Here is a 20,150-nt window from a genome sequence, read left to right as displayed (position 1 = left end):
TAACCATGAAAACCAATGTCCAACCTTGCCAGTTTTCACAATGTGAGATAGTGAGTGGGCCTTACTCCAGCAAGTGGTGCTGTATATACCGCAAACATCTCGATGCTCAGATGTAAACCACACTCTTTGTGAGAAAATGTTGTTTGATACCCCAAACTTTGCGTGTCTTATAAGCTGATTATTAATAAAAAATACATCTGATTACACACTGCATCAGACTCATTGCAGAAGGGAATACCTTTAATCTATGGCTCAAAGTCCAGTTTAGACAATAACAGATAAAATAACAGCATGATTTATTACATTTAGAATTAATTACATAATTTATATAATGCGCTGCCCTCTTGGGCAAGTACAGAAGAAAACCGGATTATAGGGAAACAGTTTATTGTAGTCTATCTGAGATGGTCTCATTGTGCCCACTGAAAATTCACGCAATTATAGAAAAGAACATATGCAGCTGGTGACTGGATTTTCTGCTCAGAAATGCTGCTCACTTTAGCATCGTTGAATTCGTGCCAGGTCTGTGTTACTGGGTTCTTGCAGTAGGCAGTGTAATGACCGCTATCTAAAGTGCCTGTGTGATTCTGTGGAGAGAAAAGGTCATGGAAATTCACCCCAACTTCACTGGTACATTTTTATTTATTTATTTTTTATTCATTCTTTGGGATGTGGGTGTCGCTGGGCCAGCATTTGTTGCCCATCCCAAATTGCCGATGAACTGAGCGGCTTGCTCGGCCTTTCAGTGGGGGACAGTTAAGAGTCAACCGCATCGCTGAGTGGGTCTGGAGTCACATGTAGGCCAGACCGGGTAAGGGCAGCAGATTTCCTCCCCTGAAGGACATTAGTAAACCAGATGGAGTTTTACGGCAATCGACAATGATTTCACGGCCCTTAATTCCAGATTTCCCTGGGTCTCTGAATTACTAATCCAATGACAATGGCACTACGCCACAGCCTCCCCATAAACCCCAGAGGGTTAAACAGCTGGCTTGTAATGCAGACCAAGGCCAGTAGCACGGATCAATTCCCGTACCAGCCTCCCCGAACAGGCGCCGGAATGTGGCAACTAGGGGCTTTTCACAGTAACTTCATTGAAGCCTACTTGTGACAATAAACGATTATTATTATTAATCAGAAGGGGTTTGGTGAGCTTGACATATAAACGATACTTTTTGAAATAAACATCTGGTACAATGACCTTTCTCGGGCATTTTACACTTGTGATTAAAAGCAACCTGGAGATCTTTAAAAGCTTAATTCCACCTCTTGCGTCAAATGGGGGAGAAATCTAGTGGCTTTGCTGTGGGCAGCACGGTAGCACAGCGGTTAGCATAGTTGCTTCACAGCTCCAGGGTCCCAGGTTTGATTCCCGGCTGGGTCACTGTCTGTGCGGAGTCTGCACGTTCTCCCCGTGTGTCTGTGTGGGTTTCCTCCGGGTGCTCCGGTTTCCTCCCACAAGTCCCGATAGACGTGCTGTTAGGTGAATTGGACATTCTGAATTCTCCCTTTGTGTACCCGAACAGGTGCCGGAATGTGGCGACTAGGGGCTTTTCACAGTAACTTCATTGCAGTGTTAATGAAAGCCTACTTGTGACAATAAAGATTATTATTATATTCCTGCCTCAGGTGGAGTGGGGAAATTATAGCTCCACTGCCTCCAATTCAATCACAGCTTTTGCTTCCTCCAGTTCCTTGGCCATGTGTGTTTCCAGTAATTAACATCTGTTATTTCTTCCTTTCCATAAAAAAGTGTCTAACCTACATCTGACAGAACAATGAATCGTTGTGTGGGATATTTGTATCCGACCCTCTATTATACCAAGATGAGCAGTTGTTTAGTTAAAACTTTTATAAAATTGAATAAACTTTTGTAATGTAATCGAGACGGGTTTTGTCTTATGAAATAAAATCTCCAAAAGTTTTTTTAAAAAAGCTCTTCACTCATCTTCCACTCTATTCACATCAAAAGACCGATGGTCACAGCTAAGACACGTCTGTGGTACCAATTCTTCACTAATTCCTCCAAAAAATTTTACCTTTTGTTCTCAGGATGTGTGAGTGATTTTGATCTTCCTGCAATACCATTCGCTGACATCTCGTCAATATAAATGAGGACATTTCATTAAAATGGTGAGTTACAAGGTGCGCAGTGGATTCACGGCACCGAGGACCCGGGTTCAATCCGGGCTCTGGGTCACTGTCCGTGTGGAGTTTGCACATTCTCCCCTTGTCTGAGTGGGTTTCACCCCCACAACCCTAAGATGTGCAGGGTAGGTGAATTGGCCACGCTAAATTGCCCCTTAATTGGAAAAAAAAAATTGGGTACTCTAAATGCATATTTTTATAAATGGTGACTAGAGTGTATTTTAAGAGTTTGTGGAATTCTACATGCACATGATCCACTTATGTGAAGTTTACACTCTTCATGCGGGCATCTTATTCTTCATAAACATTTGAGACCGAAGCCTTGCAGGTGCGGAGGGGAGGAGGTGCATGGGGGGGGTGCGTGGGGGTGGGGGTGGGGGGGAGGGGGGGCGGGGGGGCATTGGGGTTGGGGTTGGGGGAGGGGGGCATTGGGGGGGGTGCGTTGGGGGGAATTGGGGGGGGGTGCGTGGGGGCTGCTGCATCTAATGTTTCTGTCAATCCTCTGTGGACTCAGCAATGTTCCTGAAATGAACAAGGACAAATGAGGTCCATTTGCCAGAAATAGATTCATGACTTTACTTACCACAACAGCATAAAGATGATACTTTAGCTGTTGAGTTGTTGGGTTGCTTGTATATTGGGACAAATCTAGATCTTCAAGTGGAAAGGCCACAGTGCTGGTCAGTTTCCGATTGCCGTGGTCATCAGATTCAAAACTAGCAGAGAGAGACAAATCTGGATTATTAATTCTGTATTTATGATGAACCCTAATATTTGTGTTGCAAATGGATCTGCAAAGGTCAGGGATCAGTTGACAGGACACCAGGAAAAGGCCAGGGAATTTCTTCCAGATGAGAAATCCAATGGAACAAAGAAATGTACAGCACAGGAACAGGCCCTTCGGCCCTCCAAGCCCGTGCCGACCATGCTGCCCGTCTAAACTACAATCTTCTACACTTCCGGGCTCCATATCCGTCTATTCCCATCCTGTTCAAGTGTTTGTCAAGACGCCCCTTAAACCAAGACAGCTTTCCTCCCAAACTGCTACAGATCGTCTGGCAGTCAGTACACGGACTGCCCAAAACTTTAGTAAATTGACATGAAAATGTAATGGATCATGATTTTGTAGGTTCTGTGCAGCCACACAGATACAGTCCACTGGAGCTGTATTGTGACAGTTCACAGAGGGAGGCGCTGGGGTAGTGGCATTGTCACTGCACTGGTGATCCAGAGATCGGGGGAAATACTCGGAGGTCCTGGGCGGCACAGTGGTTAGCACTGCTGCCTCACAGCACCAGGAACCCGGGCTCGATTCTGTCCTTGGGTGACTATGAGAAGTTTGCATGTTCTCCAGTGTGTGCGTGGGTTTCCTCCGGGTGCTCCGGTTTCCTCCCACAGCGCAAAGATGTGCAGGTTAGGTGGATTGGCCGTGATCAATGCACGGGTCTATGAGGATAGGGGATAGTGGGCCTAGGTAGGATGCTTTTTCAAAGGGTCGGTGCAGACTCGATCGGTTGAATGGCCCCTTCTGCTCTGTAGGAAATCTATGGTTTGTTGATTGTCATTTTTTTAAAAACACCTGGTTCACCTTCTATTATCCTTACCTGCTCTGTACCCAGACCCACAGCAGTGTGGGTGACTCTGAAATCGCCTAGAGAGCCTCTCGGTTCAAGGGAAATAAATGCCGGCCCAGCCAGCGATGTCCACATCCCATAAAATTATTTTTTTGAAATCATCAGACATGTCTATTTGCACCTCCCGCTGCCTGGAGAAAGCGGGCAGCATAATCAAAGACCCCTCCCACCCGGCTTACTCACTCTTCCAACTTCTTCCATCGGGCAGGAGATACAGAAGTCTGAGAACACGCACGAACAGACTCAAAAACAGCTTCTTCCCCACTGTCACCAGACTCCTAAATGACCCTCTTATGGACTGACCTCATTAACACTACACCCTGTATGCTTCACCCGATGCTGGTGTCTATGTAGTTACATTGTATATGTTGTGTTGCCCTATTATGTATTTTCTTTTATTCCCTTTTCTTCCCATGTACTTAATGATGTGTTGAGCTGCTCTCAGAAAAATACTTTTCACTGTACCTCGGTACACGTGACAATAAACAAACCCAATCCAATGTCCATCTTTGCCAACTTTTTGTCATGAAGCTAATAATCCTCAGCTGTCACAGTCCTCACATTGCGATCAGGCAACTCCACTGGACTTCAATAGGTAGTCATCAGGACTGGAGAACCAAGCTCAATGTTCCCACTCCAAACAGTGCGTTTACTCAGCCAGTCACTAATCAACCCTGGGGTCTGTCTGGGCCTAGCTCCCACCCTACACCTGCCTCACTCCCAAATCAGACTGGATTCTGAGCCCAAGCGCATCAGGACTGACATCAGGTGGAGACCCCGATTCCACTGCACTCATTGTAATGACCTAAAAAACACACGGAGAGATGACATAATCAGACATGGAGGACTGGGGAGGTCCAGGCACTGCTTCAGGAAAGCACCTTCTGAATGAAATGAAAATCACTTATTGTCACAAGTAGGCTTCAAATGAAGTTACTGTGAAAAGCTCCTAGTCGCCACTTTCCAGCGCCTGTTCGGGAGGCTGGTACGGGAATTGAACCGTGCTGCTGGCCTGCTTTCAAACCCAGCGATTTAGCCCTGTGCTAAACAGCCTCTCATGGACAGTTAGGGATGGGCAACAAACACTGGTCTTGGCAAGAAGCTCACACCCCATTAAACCGAGGGCAGCACATTGCACAGTGGTTAGCACTGTTGCTTCACAGCTCCAGGTCCCAGGTTCAATTCCCGGCTTGGGTCACTGTCTGTGCGGAGTCTGCACGTTCTCCCCATGGCTGCGTGAGTTTCCTCCGGGTGCTCCGGTTTCCTCCCACAGTCCAAAGATGTGCAGGTTCGGTGGATTGGCCGTGCTAAATTGCCCAAAGGTTAGGTGGGGTTACGGGGGTAGGGTGGAGGCGTGCCCAAGAGCCGGTGCAGACTCGATGGGCCGAATGGCCTCCTTCTGCACTGTAAATTGCAGGATAACAGGAATTATCTTACCGTTTCAGATGGATGATGATAATATCAGGTGCTTTCAGTAGCTGGATGCTCTCCGTCTGGTCCTGCTTCTTCCCACAAAAGGAACAGAAAGGCTGGTCCCTGGAGCTGAGAACCTCGTCTTTAAAGAACAATCTGAGACAGTCCTAAGAAATAGCAGCCACTTATTACAGAGCAGGGCTCGTTTGAAGAAACATCTTTGAAAAACTAAGAAGCATGAGAAAAGATTTGGCAGAATTATAATCCCCACCTCTGATAACAATCACTCATCTACCAAATAAAGCAAGCTTCACAAATCCAATATAATTTGGATAAGCGTGAGGTTATTCACTTTGGAAGCAAAAACAGGAAGGCAGATTACTACCTGAATGGTTGTAAATTGGGAGAGGGGAGTGTGCAGCGGGACCTGGGTGTCCTTGCGCACCAGTCGCTGAAGGTAAGCATGCAGGTGCAGCAGGCGGTAAAGAAGGCTAATGGTATGTTGGCCTTCATTGCGAGAGGTTTCGAGTACAGAAGCAGGGATGTGTTGCTGCAATTATACAGGGTCTTGGTGAGGCCACACCTGGAGTATCGTGTGCAGTTTTGGTCTCCTTCTCTGAGGAAGGATGTTCTTGCTCTCGAGGGAGTGCAGCGAGGGTTTACCAGACTGATTCCAGAGATGGCGGGACTGTCCTATGAGGAGAGATTGACTTGGTTGGGATTGTTCTCGCTGGAGTTCAGAAGAATGAGGGGGGATCTCGTAGAGACTTATCAAATTCTAACGGGACTGGACAGGGTAGATGCAGGGAAGATGTTCCCAATGATGGGTGTGTCCAGAACCAGGGGTCACATTCTGAGGTTTCAGGGTAAACCATTTCGGACAGAGATATGGAGACATTTCTTCACACAGAGTGGTGAGCCTGTGGAATTCATTACCACAGGAAGTAGTTGAAACATTGAATATATTCAAGAGGCGGCTGGATATAGCACTTGGGGAGAATGGGGTCAAAGGCTATGGGGAGAAAGCAGGATTAGGCTATTGAGTTGGATGATCAGCCATGATGGTGATGAATGGCGGAGCAGGCTCCAAGGGCCAAAAGGCCTCCTCCTGCTCCTATCTCCTATGTATCCATGTAAATCCGATGTGAAGCCAGGAAAATATTCCCACTGTGGAATATTCGGGATTGGAAAATTTCCTGTTCAACCAACATGAAGCTGTGCTGAAGTTAACAGAGGAGCTAATGAGTGTCTGCAGACAATTAGGAGATCCCATGGAGATATCACCCCCCAAGTGTTTAGGATCTCTTCCATTCAGACACTTCCATCCAGTTACACCCCAACCATGGTGCTGTCGACGACTAATAAATTGATATACCTTCAATTCACCAAGAGGCCGAGAGAGCGAGTGAACAAAAGGCTTTATTAGTCGTGAACTTGCCTAGCCAGATGAGTGGCACCCGCAGGTGACCAGGTTATATATGGCCCCGGTGAAGGCGGAGCCCACCGGGGTTACAGCACCGTACCTGGAAGCAGCTCGTATCACCACTTCCAGGTCAAAGGTTACATTAGGTAGATATAATGGTGACAGTGTCCTGCATTATGGTGAATACATTCACCACAAGTGCGAATTTGGTTTCCACTCCAGATAAAGCCAATGCCGTGTTTGAGGTTTTCTACCAGGGTCTCTGTAGGTCGGAGCCCCCGCTGGGGAGGGTTGGACATGTTGACATTTTTAGATAGATTGGCTTTTCCAGTGGTGGGGGCGAGAGATCCGTTAGGCCCTGAAGAGACTGGGATAGGTATTGGGCAGATGTAGACGGGCTAAGCCCCTGGGGCAGCACGGTAGCACAGTGGTTAGCACTGTTGCTTCAAAGCTCCCGGGTCCCAGGTTCGATTCCCCGCTGTGTCACTGTCTGTGCGGAGTCTGCACGTTCTCCCTGTGTCTGCGTGGGTTTCCTCCGGGTGCTCCGGTTCCCTCCCACAGTCCAAAGATGTGTAGGTTAGGTGGATTGGTCACGCTAAATTGCCCCACAGTGTCCAAAAAAGGTGAGGTGGGATTACGGGCTTTAGTGGGGCGCTCTTTCCAAGGTCAGACTCGATGGGCCGAATGGCCTCCTTCTGCACTGTAAATTCTATGATTCTTTGAGGGGTTTCCTATGGAATTCTACATGACGTTTGCTGATCAGTTGGTCCTGTTGCTGGTTGCCATGTTTAATGATTCTCTGTCCGGGGATCCCTACGTCCTACACTCTCACAGACATCTTCCCTTCTGTAGAAGAAGTATAAGGACCCAGGGGGGTATGGGTCACACCGTTCTATCTCATTATTGAATTTTGATGCTAAGATACTGGCTAAGGCGTTGGCGGTCAGGCTGGAGCCCTGTCTCCCTGAGGGGATTGCGGAGGATCAGGCAGGTTTTGTTAAGAGTCGGGAATTGTCGGCCAATAAATCGGCAGCTGTGAATTATTCTCTCCCCATCCGTTGAGCCCGAGCCGGAGGTGATTGTGTCTTTGGGGGCCGAGAAAGCATTTGACAGGGTGGAGTGGAGGTAAGACCATAAGACACAGGAGCAGAATTAGGCCACTCGGCCCATCGAGTCTGCTCCGCCATTCAATCATGGCTGATATTTTCTCATCCCCATTCTCCTGCCTTCTCCCCATAACCCCTGATCCCCTTATTGATCAAGAACCTGTCGATCTCTGTCTTTTTAGAAAAAAAAAATTTAATGTGCCCAATTCATTTTTTTCCAATTAAGGGGCAATTTAGCGTGGCCAATCCACCTGCCCTGCACATCTTTGGGTTGTGGGGGTGAGACCCACGCAGACACGGGGAGAATGTGCAAACTCCACACGGACAGTGACCCAGAGCTGGGATTGAACCTGGGACCTCGGCGCCGTGAGGCAGCAGTGCTAACCCACTGCGCCACCGTGCTGCCCTCTCTATCTCTGTCTTAAAGACACTCAGTGAATTGGCCTCCACAGCCTTCTGCGGCAAAGAGTTCCACAGATTCACCACCCTTGTGGAGGTTTTTGCACCCACGGGAGGGGGAGTATTCATTCTTCTCGTCAGAACACAATATGTATTCAAGGATCAACTTTTTTATTATAGGGAATGCGCAGTTGGCTGGGGTGAGGAACATAGAACCATACAGCGCAGTACAGGCCCTTCGGCCCACGATGTTGCACCGAAACAAAAGCCATCTAACCTACACTATGCCATTATCATCCATATGTTTATCCAATAAACTTTTAAATGCCCTCAATGTTGGCGAGTTCACTACTGTAGCAGGTGGGGCATTCCACGGCCTCACTACTCTTTGCATAAAGAACCTACCTCTGACCTCTGTCCTATATCTATTACCCCTCAGTTTAAAGCTATGTCCCCTCGTGCCAGCCATTTCCATCCGCGGGAGAAGGCTCTCACTGTCCACCCTATCCAACCCCCTGATCATTTTGTATGCCTCTATTAAGTCTCCTCTTAACCTTCTTCTCTCTAACGAAAACAACCTCAAGTCCATCAGCCTTTCCTCATAAGATTTTCCCTCCATACCAGGCAACATCCTGGTAAATCTCCTCTGCACCCGCTCCAAAGCCTCCACGTCCTTCCTATAATGCGGTGACCAGAACTGTACGCAATACTCCAAATGCGGCCGTACCAGAGTTCTGTACAGCTGCAACATGACCTCCCGACTCCGGAACTCAATCCCTCTACCAATAAAGGCCAACACTCCATAGGCCTTCTTCACAACCCTATCAACCTGGGTGGCAACTTTCAGGGATCTATGTACATGGACACCTAGATCCCTCTGCTCATCCACACTTCCAAGAACTTTACCATTAGCCAAATATTCCGCATTCCTGTTATTCCTTCCAAAGTGAATCACCTCACACTTCTCTACATTAAACTCCATTTGCCACCTCTCAGCCCAGCTCTGCAGCTCATCTATATCCCTCTGTAACCTGCTACATCCTTCCACACTATCGACAACACCACCGACTTTAGTATCGTCTGCAAATTTACTCACCCACCCTTCTGCGCCTTCCTCTAGGTCATTGATAAAAATGACAAACAGCAACGGCCCCAGAACAGATCCTTGTGGTACTCCACTTGTGACTGTACTCCATTCTGAACATTTCCCATCAACCACCACCCTCTGTCTTCTTTCAGCTAGCCAATTTCTGATCCACATCTCTAAATCACCCTCAATCCCCAGCCTCCGTATTTTCTGCAATAGCCTACCGTGGGGAACCTTATCAAACGCTTTGCTGAAATCCATATACACCACATCAACTGCTCTACCCTCGTCTACCTGGTCAGTCACCTTCTCAAAGAACTCAATAAGGTTTGTGAGGCATGACCTACCCTTCACAAAGCCATGCTGACTATCCCTTATCATATTATTCCTATCTAGATGATTATAAATCTTGACTCTTATAATCCCCTCCAAGACTTTACCCACTACAGACGTGAGGCTCACCGGTCTATAGTTGCCGGGGTTGTCTCTGCTCCCCTTTTTGAACAAAGGGGCTACATTTGCTATCCTCCAGTCCTCTGGCACTATTCCTGTAGCCAATGATGACATAAAAATCAAAGCCAAAGGTCCAGCAATCTCTTCCCTGGCCTCCCAGGGAATCCTAGGATAAATCCCATCAGGACCCGGGGACTTATCTATTTTCAGCCTGTCCAGAATTGCCAACACCTCTTCCCTACGTACCTCAATGCCATCTATTCTATTAGCCTGGGTCTCAGCATTCTCCTCCACAACATTATCTTTTTCCTGTGTGAATACTGACGAAAAATATTCATTTAGTATCTCGCCTATCTCTTCAGACTCCACACACAATTTCCCATCCCTGTCCTTGACTGGTCCTACTCTTTCCCTAGTCATTCGCTTATTCCTGACATACCTATAGAAAGCTTTTGGGTTTTCCTTGATCCTTCCTGCCAAATACTTCTCATGTCCCCTCCTTGCTCGTCTTAGCTCTCTCTTTAGATCCTTCCTCGCTACCTTGTAACTATCCATCGCCCCAACTGAAACTTCACACCTCATCTTCACATAGGCCTCCTTCTTCCTCTTAACAAGAGATTCCACTTCTTTGGTAAACCACGGTTCCCTCGCTCAACGCCTTCCTCCCTGCCTGACCGGTACATACTTATCAAGAACACGCAGTAGCTGATCCTTGAACAAGCCCCACTTATCCAGTGTGCCCAACACTTGCAGCCTACTTCTCCACCTTATCCCCCCCCAAGTCACGTCTAATGGCATCATAATTGCCCTTCCTCAGCTATAACTCTTGCCCTGCAAGAGGAAAGCAGAATATTCAACGATTGTTATCTCGGACCAGGCTCCACATTGGGTGGATGTGGTCCTGGAGAAGGGGCCGGCACAGAGACGGGCCTGGAGGTTGGGCGTGGGGCTGTTGTCAGACCCAAGATTTGTGCAAAGATGGGAAGAGTGATTGAGGATTATGTGGGATTAGTAGGAATGGGGAGGTTTGGCCCTCGGTGGTGTGGGGAACGTTGACAGCAGTAGTGAGGGGTGAGGTCATCTCGGTTAAGGCTCAGGTGGACAGTGAGGCGAGAGAGGAGGGGTAGCGGCTGGGGGAGGGAATGCTGGAGGTGGTTGGAAGGTATGCGGAGGATCCGACTCCGGATCTTCTGGTGAGAAAGGAATTACAGGCAAGGTTTGACCCTCTATCCACAGGAAAGGCCGTTCGGCAGTTAAGCCGGGCGAAGGGGGCTGTGTACGAGTACGGGGAGCTGCACGAGGGATTGTTTGGGTCCGGGATGTACCAGGGGAGTTGGTGCTGGCACTGGGACAGGTGAACAAGGCATTCAAGGAGTTTTATAAAATGTTGTATAGATCGGAGCCTCTGGAGGATGAGTCAGAGAGGAGGGAGTTTCTGAGGCGGTTGAAGTGTCCCGAAGTAGATGAGGAGGAGAGGGCAGGGCTGGAACAGTCAGTGGGGATAGGGAGGGAGGGAGGGAGGGTGGGGATAGGGAGGGTGAGGGTGAGGATAGGGAGGGTGAGGGTGTGGATAGGGAGGGTGAGGGTGGGGATAGGGAGGGAGGGTGGGGTGGGGATAGGGAGGGAGGGTGGGGTAGGGAGGGTGAAGGTGAGGGTGGGGATAGGGAGGGAGGGTGGGGTGGTGAGGGTGGGGTAGGGAGGGTGAGGGTGGGGTAGGGAGGGAGGGTGGGGATAGGGAGGGTGAGGGTGAGGATAGGGAGGGTGAGGGTGGGGATGGGGAGGGTGTGGATAGGGAGGGAGGCTGGGGTAGGGAGGGAGGGTGGGGATAGGGAGGGAGGGTGGGGATAGGGAGGGAGGGTGGGGATAGGGAGGGTGGGTGGGGTAGGGAGGGAGGGTGGGGTGGGGTAGGGAGGGAGGGTGGGGTGGGGTAGGGAGGGAGGGTGGGGTAGGGAGGGAGGGTGGGGATAGGGAGGGTGGGTGGGGATAGGGAGGGTGGGTGGGGTAGGGAGGGAGGGTGGGGATAGGGAGGGAGGGTGGGGATAGGGAGGGTGGGTGGGGTAGGGAGGGAGGGTGGGGTAGGGAGGGTGAGGGTGGGGTAGGGAGGGTGGGGATAGGGAGGGAGGTTGAGGATAGGGAGGGAGGGTGGGGATAGGGAGGGAGGTTGAGGATAGGGAGGGAGGGTGGGGATAGGGAGGGTGGGTGGGGTAGGGAGGGTGGGGAGGGTGAGGGTGGGGTAGGGAGGGTGGGGATAGGGAGGGAGGTTGAGGATAGGGAGGGAGGGTGGGGATAGGGAGGGTGGGTGGGGATAGGGAGGGAGGGTGGGGATAGGGAGGGAGGGTGGGGTAGGGAGGGAGCGTGGGGCTAGGGAGGGTGGGTGGGGTAGGGAGGGTGGGGATAGGGAGGGAGGGTGGGGATAGGGAGGGGGGAGGGTGAGGGGGGGGTAGGGAGGGTGGGGTAGGGAGGGAGGGTGGGGAGGGTGAGGGTGGGGTAGGGAGGGTGGGGATAGGGAGGGAGGTTGAGGATAGGGAGGGAGGGTGGGGATAGGGAGGGAGGCTGGGGATAGGGAGGGAGGTTGAGGATAGGGAGGGAGGGTGGGGATAGGGAGGGTGGGTGGGGTAGGGAGGGTGGGGAGGGTGAGGGTGGGGTAGGGAGGGTGGGGATAGGGAGGGAGGTTGAGGATAGGGAGGGAGGGTGGGGATAGGGAGGGAGGGTGGGGATAGGGAGGGAGGGTGGGGTAGGGAGGGAGCGTGGGGCTAGGGAGGGTGGGTGGGGTAGGGAGGGTGGGGATAGGGAGGGAGGGTGGGGATAGGGAGGGGGAGGGTGAGGGGGAGGGTAGGGAGGGTGGGGTAGGGAGGGAGGGTGGGGAGGGTGGGGAGGGTGAGGGTGGGGTAGGGAGGGTGGGGATAGGGAGGGAGGTTGAGGATAGGGAGGGAGGGTGGGGATAGGGAGGGAGGCTGGGGTAGGGAGGGAGGGTGGGGTAGGGAGGGAGGGTGGGGATAGGGAGGGGGGAGGGTGAGGGGGGGTAGGGAGGGTGGGGATAGGGAGGGAGGTTGAGGATAGGGAGGGAGGTTGAGGATAGGGAGGCAGGGTGGGGATAGGGAGGGAGGGTGGGGAGGGTGAGGGTGGGGTAGGGAGGGTGGGGATAGGGAGGGAGGGTGGGGATAGGGAGGGAGGGTGGGGAGGGTGAGGGTGGGGTAGGGAGGGAGGGTGGGGATAGGGAGGGAGGGTGGGGAGGGTGAGGGTGGGGTAGGGAGGGAGGGTGGGGATAGGGAGGGAGGGTGAGGATAGGGAGGGGAGGGGATAGGGAGGGGGGGTATAGGGTGTCCCTGTACGCTGATGATCTGTTGCTGTGTATCTCCAACCCAAGCTCTTCGGTGGGGATACGACAGGATTTGCTTATTCAGGCTGTAAAGTTCAACATGGCAGTGATTGTGAGTTTGGAAGGTGGTGACTAAGGAACCTTGGTGAGTTCTTGTAGTTCATGATGCAGATGTGCACACTACATCCAAACAAACCTGGAAACATCTGAACTCGGGGCAAGAGTCGGCCAGTCGGCCCCTGAAGATCACCGACATGTTGCTGAAAAACGACCCCCAAAACATCTCCAACTTAGTGCAGGACCAGAACATGTGATTGGCTGGGCCCGTCCTGTGGTGAACCTCTGTATTAGGGGATGTAAGGTGGGACCTGCCCTCCAGGTTCGCCGGTAGCTCCTGCCGGCTGGCTCCGCCCAGGGAGAACTGTATAAATATGCATGACCTCCAGTGCCCTGCCATTTCGCCAGCTGCAGCAGGAGGCCTCGCATCTGACTGTAATAAAGCAACAGTTGTCCCCAACTTTAGTCTTTGTGCAATTGATCGTGCATCGCCTCCCTCACCGCTCACAAATATCCTCCACCCCTCAAACAACCGGCTCATCCTCGACTTTGTCAAGTGCGCTCTGTGTACCACCTTTATCAACCCCGGCCTTTTTCAGGCTATAAAGTTAAATAATAGTAATCTTTATTGTCACAAGTCGGCTTACATTAACACTGCAATGAAGTTACTGTGAAAAGCCCCTAGTCGCCACATTCAGGCGCCTGTTCGGGTACACAGAGGGAGAATTTAGAATGTCCAAAGTACCTAACATCACGTCTTTCGGGATTTGTGGGTGGAAACCGGAGCACCCGGAGGAAACCCACGCAGACACGGGGAGGACGTGCAGACTCCGCACAGACAAGTGAGTCGAACCAGGGTCCCTGGAGCTGTGAAGCAACAATGCTAACCAGTGAGTGTTTGAGTTGTCTTCTCCGGGGGTGGGAGTGGGTTTGGAGGGGTTGTCATTTCGGGTGACAATGACCCGCTTTAGGAATCTGGGAGTCCAGGTGGGCTGGGACTGCGCTCGGATCCGTAAGTTGTATTTCACGCGTTTGGCGGGCAGGGTCTAGGCGGACGTGCTGAGGTGCGGGCTGGCTTTCCCGTATCATTAGCAGGCCGGGTGCAGGTGGTTAAGATGAACATTCTGCCCGGTTTTTGTTTTTATTTCAGTCTTTTTGCTGAAACAGGTTTTTCTGGGGGTTGAACAGTTGATCTCGCCGTTGGTGTGGGTGGCGAGGATTGGGAGGATGGTGCTTCAGAGAGAGTGACAGTCAGAGGGCCTGGCCCTTTCAAACCTGATGTATTATTATTGGGTAGTGAACATGGGGAAGGTGCAGGGTTGGACTAGGGAGCAGGAGGCTTTGTGGATGAGGATGGAGGCGGACTCTTGTAAGGGGTCAGAGTTGCGGGCACTGGCAACGGTGCCGCTCCCGTTTGCCCCAGGGAAATATTCGGGGAGTGCGGTGATGTGGTCACGTTGAAAATATGGAGGCGGACTTCCAGGTGCGGCTATGCAGAGCTAGGTCGCATATTCGGTAGCTCCCGCTTGGAACGGATTTTGGGCTCTTTTACAGGGCCCCCACGGCATTTGTTTGCCATTTCCCGGTGTGGGAAGAAGGCTGCAACATTTCCCCGACAGTGTCCCCCAGGAAGGGTATGTCTCTTGGTTGCCAGACACGGCAGAAACAGTAAAAGATTTGGCTGCAACTGCAGGATAAACAGGGCCTCTTCCAGCATGCAGGCGGGGGAAGGGCAAGCTTAAAGCTGCAAGCTGACCTGAGGGCCTGTATCAAAGGTGAATTCTAGCAGCAGAGGGAACAACTGTGAAAAGACCTCATCAAGGCCACTGAAGGGACTTCCGGTTGCGGTGATGCCTAGCTAGCCGCACGTTTCGGCGGCTCCAGCTCCGACGGACCTTCGGGCTCTTTTAAGAGCCCCAACGGAGAATTTTTCGACGAAGCAACCCGGTGTGGGGTGTGTGAGAAGGGAGTCCCCCCCCAAACGAAGGAGGAAAAAACCGGCGGCGGCGGCTGCAGCGCGAGGAATCGTCGACCAAAGGGTCAGAAAGAGAGAAGTACAAGATGGCGGCAGAGAAAGCGCAGGCGACATGGGGGCCTGAGCAGGATGAAATCGTGAGACGGTGCGTGGAGCTGCTGAAGGGGGAGGTGCTGACCCCGATGCTACAGGCAATTGAGGGGCTCAAGGAGACATTAAAGACCCAGGAGACAGAGCTCCGCGTGGTGGAGCAGAAGGTGACAGATATTGAGGACGAGATCCTGGGCCTGGCGGTTAAGACTCAGACGCACGAGGCACTTCATAAAAAGTGTACTGAAAGGATCGAGGCCCTAGAAAACGGAGCGCGAAGGAAGAACCTTCGGATACTAGGTCTCCCTGAGGGTGTGGAAGGAGTGGACTGTGGAGCGTACGCAAGTAAGATGCTGAGCTCACTGATGGGTGCTGAGGCCCCTGCGGGCCCCATGGAGGTGGAGTGGGCAAATCGGATCCCGGCGAGAAGACCAAAAGCGGGAGAACCACCGAGGGCGATAATCGTGCGATTTTACCGCCTTAAGGATAGAGAAGAGGTCCTGAGATGGGCTAAAAAGGTGCGGAATAGCAGATGGGAGAATGCAGTGGTGCGGGGGTACCAGGATTGGAGTGCAGAGGTGGCGAGAAGGAGGGCGAGTTTTAACCGAGCCAAAGAGGTTTTGCACAAAAAGAAGGTGAAGTTCGGGATGCTGCAGCCGGCAAGACTATGGGTCATGTATCAGGAGAGACACCATTATTTTGAGACGGCGGAGGAAGCATGGTCCTTCATCAAAGAAGAGAAACTGGACCGGAACTGAGGGACTGATACTGCAGGAAATGTTATTGTTAATGTTACGGTGGAAGTTAATTGAGAAGTAAACAGGGAAGGGGGGAGACATTGGGGAAATGTGGGCGCCGGTGAGGGGGGAAAGACGGGACATAGTCGGAGAATGGGGAAGGAGAGGGGGAGGGGAAAGGGAGCTGCGCCATAAGAGGCGGGTCAGGTAAAGGGATGTTCCTGCGCCAGAAAGAATAAGGCGGGAAGACAGGCGCAAGGCGGATGGGAGTTCCCCCACACGGGGGGGGGGGGGGTCGAGGAGTGAGCAGGAGTAGCCAGGGTCAGTTGAAGTCAGCTGACTTACGGAAGTGATATGGGGGAGCAATCATGCTAGATAGGGATCTAGCGGGGAGGACAACTGGGTTGCTGCTGCGGAAATCCAAAAGGAAATGGCTAAAGAGTGGGTGGGCGGGGATGGTATGCGACGCTGGGGGAGCAAGTGGGAGCGCGGAGGCGGGATATGGGACTGGCCTAGAGAAGGCAATGGCTAGTCGACACGGGAGGGGGGCAGGTAGCCCCCTAGTGAGGCTGATCACGTGGAACGTGAGAGGCCTGAACGGACCGATAAAAAGGGCCCGACTGCATTTGAAAGGACTAAGGGCAGACGTGATTATGCTCCAAGAGACGCACCTAAAGGTGGCGGACCAAGTTAGGCTAAGGAAAGGATGGGTGGGACAGGTGTTCCACTCAGGACTGGACGCAAAGAACAGAGGGGTGGCCATTTTGGTGGGGAAACGGGTAGCATTTGAAGCAAAGAACATCGTAGCAGATAGCGGAGGTAGATATGTAATGGTGAGTGGTAGGCTGGAGGGAATGGAGGTCGTGTTGGTTAATGTGTATGCCCCAAATTGGGATGATGCGGGATTCATGAGACGGATGCTGGGGCGTATTCCGGACCTGGAGGCAGGAAACTTGATTTTAGGAGGGGACTTTAATACGGTGCTGGACCCGGGGCTAGATAGATCCAGCTCAAGGACCGGAAGAAGGCCGGCAGCGGCCAAGGTACTTAAGGGGTTTATGGACCAAATGGGGGGAGTGGATCCATGGCGATTTCTTAGACCTAGGGCTAGGGAGTTTTCCTTCTTCTCCCATGTCCATAAAGTGTACTCTCGGATAGATTTTTTTGTGTTGGGAAGGTCATTGATCTCTAGGGTGGAAGAAGCTGAGTACTCAGCCATAGCGGTTTCGGATCATGCCCCACATTGGGTGGACCTGGAAGTAGGAGAGGAAAGGGAGCAGAGAACACTCTGGCGATTAGATGTGGGACTGATGGCGGATGAGGGAGTGTGTGCAAGAGTGCGGGGGTGTATTGAGAGATACCTGGAGGTCAATGACGACGGCGAGGTCCCTGTGGGAGTGGTCTGGGAAGCATTAAAAGCGGTGGTCAGAGGACAGCTGATCTCTATTGGAGCCCACAAAAGGAAAACAGAGGCCAAGGAAAGGGAAAGATTACTGGGGGAGATTTTAAGGGTGGATAGGGAATTTGCAGAGACCCCGGAGGAGGAATTGTACAGGGACAGGAGACGACTCCAGACGGAGTTTGACCTTCTGACCACCAGAAAGGCGGAGGTACTGTGGAGGAAGGCACAGGGGAGGAGGTATGAATATGGGGAAAAGGCTAGTCGCCTGTTGGCGCATCAATTGCGAAAGAGGACAGCAGCGAGGGAGATAGGAGGAATTAGAGACGAAAGGGGAGACACGGTGCGAAGGGCAGGAAAGATAAATGAGGTGTTCAAGACCTTCTATGAGGAACTGTATAGGTCTCAACCTCCAGAGGGAGAGGAGGGGATGCGGCAGTTCCTGGACCAATTGAGGTTCCCGAAAGTGGAGGAGCAGGAGGTGGCAGGCCTGGGGGCGCCGATTGAGGTGGACGAGGTTATTAAGGGACGGGGGAGCATGCAAGCAGGGAAGGCCCCGGGGCCGGACGGGTTCCCGGTGGACTATTACAGAAAATATGTGGACTTGTTGGCCCCGTTGATGGCGAGGACGTTCAATGAGGCCAGGGAAGGGGGGACTCTACCCCCGACGATGTCGGAGGCGACGATATCGCTAATTTTGAAGAGGGACAAAGATGCGTTGCAGTGCGGGTACTATAGACCTATTTCATTATTGAACGTGGACGCCAAATTGCTGGCAAAGGTACTGGCATCGAGGATAGAGGACTGTGTCCCAGGGGTGGTGCACGAAGACCAGACAGGGTTCGTAAAAGGGAGACAACTGAATGTTAACGTGCGACGACTATTAGGGGTGACAATGATGCCCCCAGTGGAGGGAGAGGCAGAGATAGTGGCGGCAATGGACGCAGAGAAGGCATTTGATAGGGTGGAGTGGGAGTATTTATGGGAAGTGTTAAGGAGGTTTGGGTTTGGGAACGGGTTTATTAGCTGGGTTAGACTTCTTTATGGGGCTCCAACGGCAAGTGTAGTTACAGGTCGACATAGATCGGAGTATTTCCGATTATATAGGGGAACAAGACAGGGATGCCCGCTGTCTCCATTGTTGTTCGCGTTGGCAATTGAACCTCTGGCCATGGCGTTGAGAGACTCCAGGAAATGGAGAGGGGTGATTAGAGGGGGAGAAGAACACCGAGTCTCGTTATACGCAGATGACCTATTGTTATACGTGTCGGACCCAGCGGGGGGGATGATAGAGGTTATGCGAATTTTGAGGGGGTTCGGGGAATTCTCGGAGTATAGGCTAAACTTGGGGAAGAGTGAATTATTTGTGATACATCCAGGGGACCAGAGTAGAGAGATAGAAGGCTTGCCTCGAAGGAAAGTGGAAAGAAACTTCCGATACCTGGGGATTCAGATCGCTAGGAGCTGGGGAACCTTGCACAGACTTAATCTGACACGGTTGGTAGAACAAATGGAGGAGGACTTCAAGAGGTGGGACATGCAGCCTCTATCGCTGGCGGGCAGGGTGCAAGCAATTAAGATGATGGTCCTCCCGAGGTTCTTATTTGTATTTCAATGTCTCCCTATACTAATCACCAAGACCTTTTTTAATAAAATAGACAGGAGCATCACGAGCTTCGTGTGGGCAGGGAAAGTTCCGAGAGTAAGGAGGGGGTTCCTTCAGCGTAGCAGGGACAGAGGAGGACTGGCACTACCGAACTTGGGCGATTACTATTGGGCCGCCAATGTGGCAATGATACGTAAATGGATGATGGAGGGTGAGGGAGCGGCGTGGAAAAGACTGGAGAGAAAGTCCTGTAAAGGGACGAGTTTAGAGGCGCTGGTGACGGCGCCGCTACCGATCTCACCTAAAAAGTTGACCACGAACCCGGTGGTGGCGGCAACACTGAATATCTGGGGACAGTGGAGGTGACAGAGAGGGGTGCGGGGAGCCCTGGTGGGGTCCCCTATCAGGAACAACCATAGGTTCGCCCCAGGAAGAATGGATGTAGGATTTCAGAGCTGGTACCAGTTGGGAATTAGGAAGGTGGGAGATTTATTTATAGATGGGACTTTTGCGAGCCTGGGAGCATTGGAGGAAAAGTATAAGTTGCCCCGGGGAAATTTCTTGAGATATATGCAGGTGAGGGCGTTTACTAGAGAACAGGTGAGGGAATTTCCGTTGCTCCCGACACATGGGATACAGGACAGGTTGCTTTCAGGGGTGTGGGTCGGAGAGGGCAAGGTGTCAGAGATATACCGAGAGATGAGGGAAGAGGGGGAGGAGTCGGTGGGCGAACTAAAAGGAAAGTGGGAAGAAGAATTAGGGGAGGAGATAGAGGAGGGTATGTGGGCTGATGCCCTAAGCAGGGTAAATTCCTCTTCCTCATGCGCCAGGCTTAGCCTGATTCAATTTAAGGTGCTACATAGAGCACACATAACGGGGGCAAGATTGAGCAGGTTCTTTGGAGTGGAGGACAAATGTGGGAGGTGTGGCGGGAGCCCGGCAAACTACGCACATATGTTTTGGTCGTGCCCGGCACTGGAAGGGTATTGGAAGGGAGTGACGGGAGTGATTTCGAAGGTGGTGAAGGCCCGGGTCAAACCAGGCTTGGGGCTAGCTCTATTTGGAGTTGCGGATGAGCCGGGAGTGCAGGAGGCGAAAGAGGCCGACGTTGTGGCCTTTGCGTCCCTAGTAGCCCGGCGCAGGATCCTACTCATGTGGAAGGAGGCAAACCCCCCCCGGACTGGAGGCCTGGGTAAACGATATGGCGGGGTTCATTAAACTGGAGCAGATAAAGTTTGCCCTGAGAGGGTCGGCTCAAGGGTTCACCAGGCGGTGGCAGCCATTTCTCGACTACCTAGGGGAAC

At 51.9% G+C, this 20,150-nt stretch overlaps 1 protein-coding gene across 3 annotated transcripts in view; it reads right to left on the bottom strand.

Moving 5' to 3' along the window:
• Window positions 1-370: 370 nt before the first annotated feature.
• Window positions 371-20,150, bottom strand: part of LOC140387337 (ubiquitin carboxyl-terminal hydrolase 50-like) — a 379,426-nt gene continuing 359,646 nt past the window's right edge. For all 3 annotated transcript variants that reach the window (XM_072470273.1, XM_072470274.1, XM_072470272.1), the window contains 3 exons: window positions 5,220-5,362; window positions 2,732-2,864; window positions 371-587 (listed from right to left, as the gene is read on the bottom strand). In XM_072470273.1, coding sequence (XP_072326374.1) covers window positions 411-587; window positions 2,732-2,864; window positions 5,220-5,362 — 453 coding nt within the window. In that variant the 3' untranslated portion in view covers window positions 371-410. The remainder of the gene's footprint in view (window positions 588-2,731; window positions 2,865-5,219; window positions 5,363-20,150) is intronic.

Source organism: Scyliorhinus torazame, chromosome 12, assembly GCF_047496885.1.
Source record: "Scyliorhinus torazame isolate Kashiwa2021f chromosome 12, sScyTor2.1, whole genome shotgun sequence".
NCBI classification, from domain to species: domain Eukaryota; kingdom Metazoa; phylum Chordata; class Chondrichthyes; order Carcharhiniformes; family Scyliorhinidae; genus Scyliorhinus; species Scyliorhinus torazame.
The sequence above is the reverse complement of the archived record's forward strand: the minus strand, read 5'-3'. Positions and strand labels throughout refer to the sequence as shown.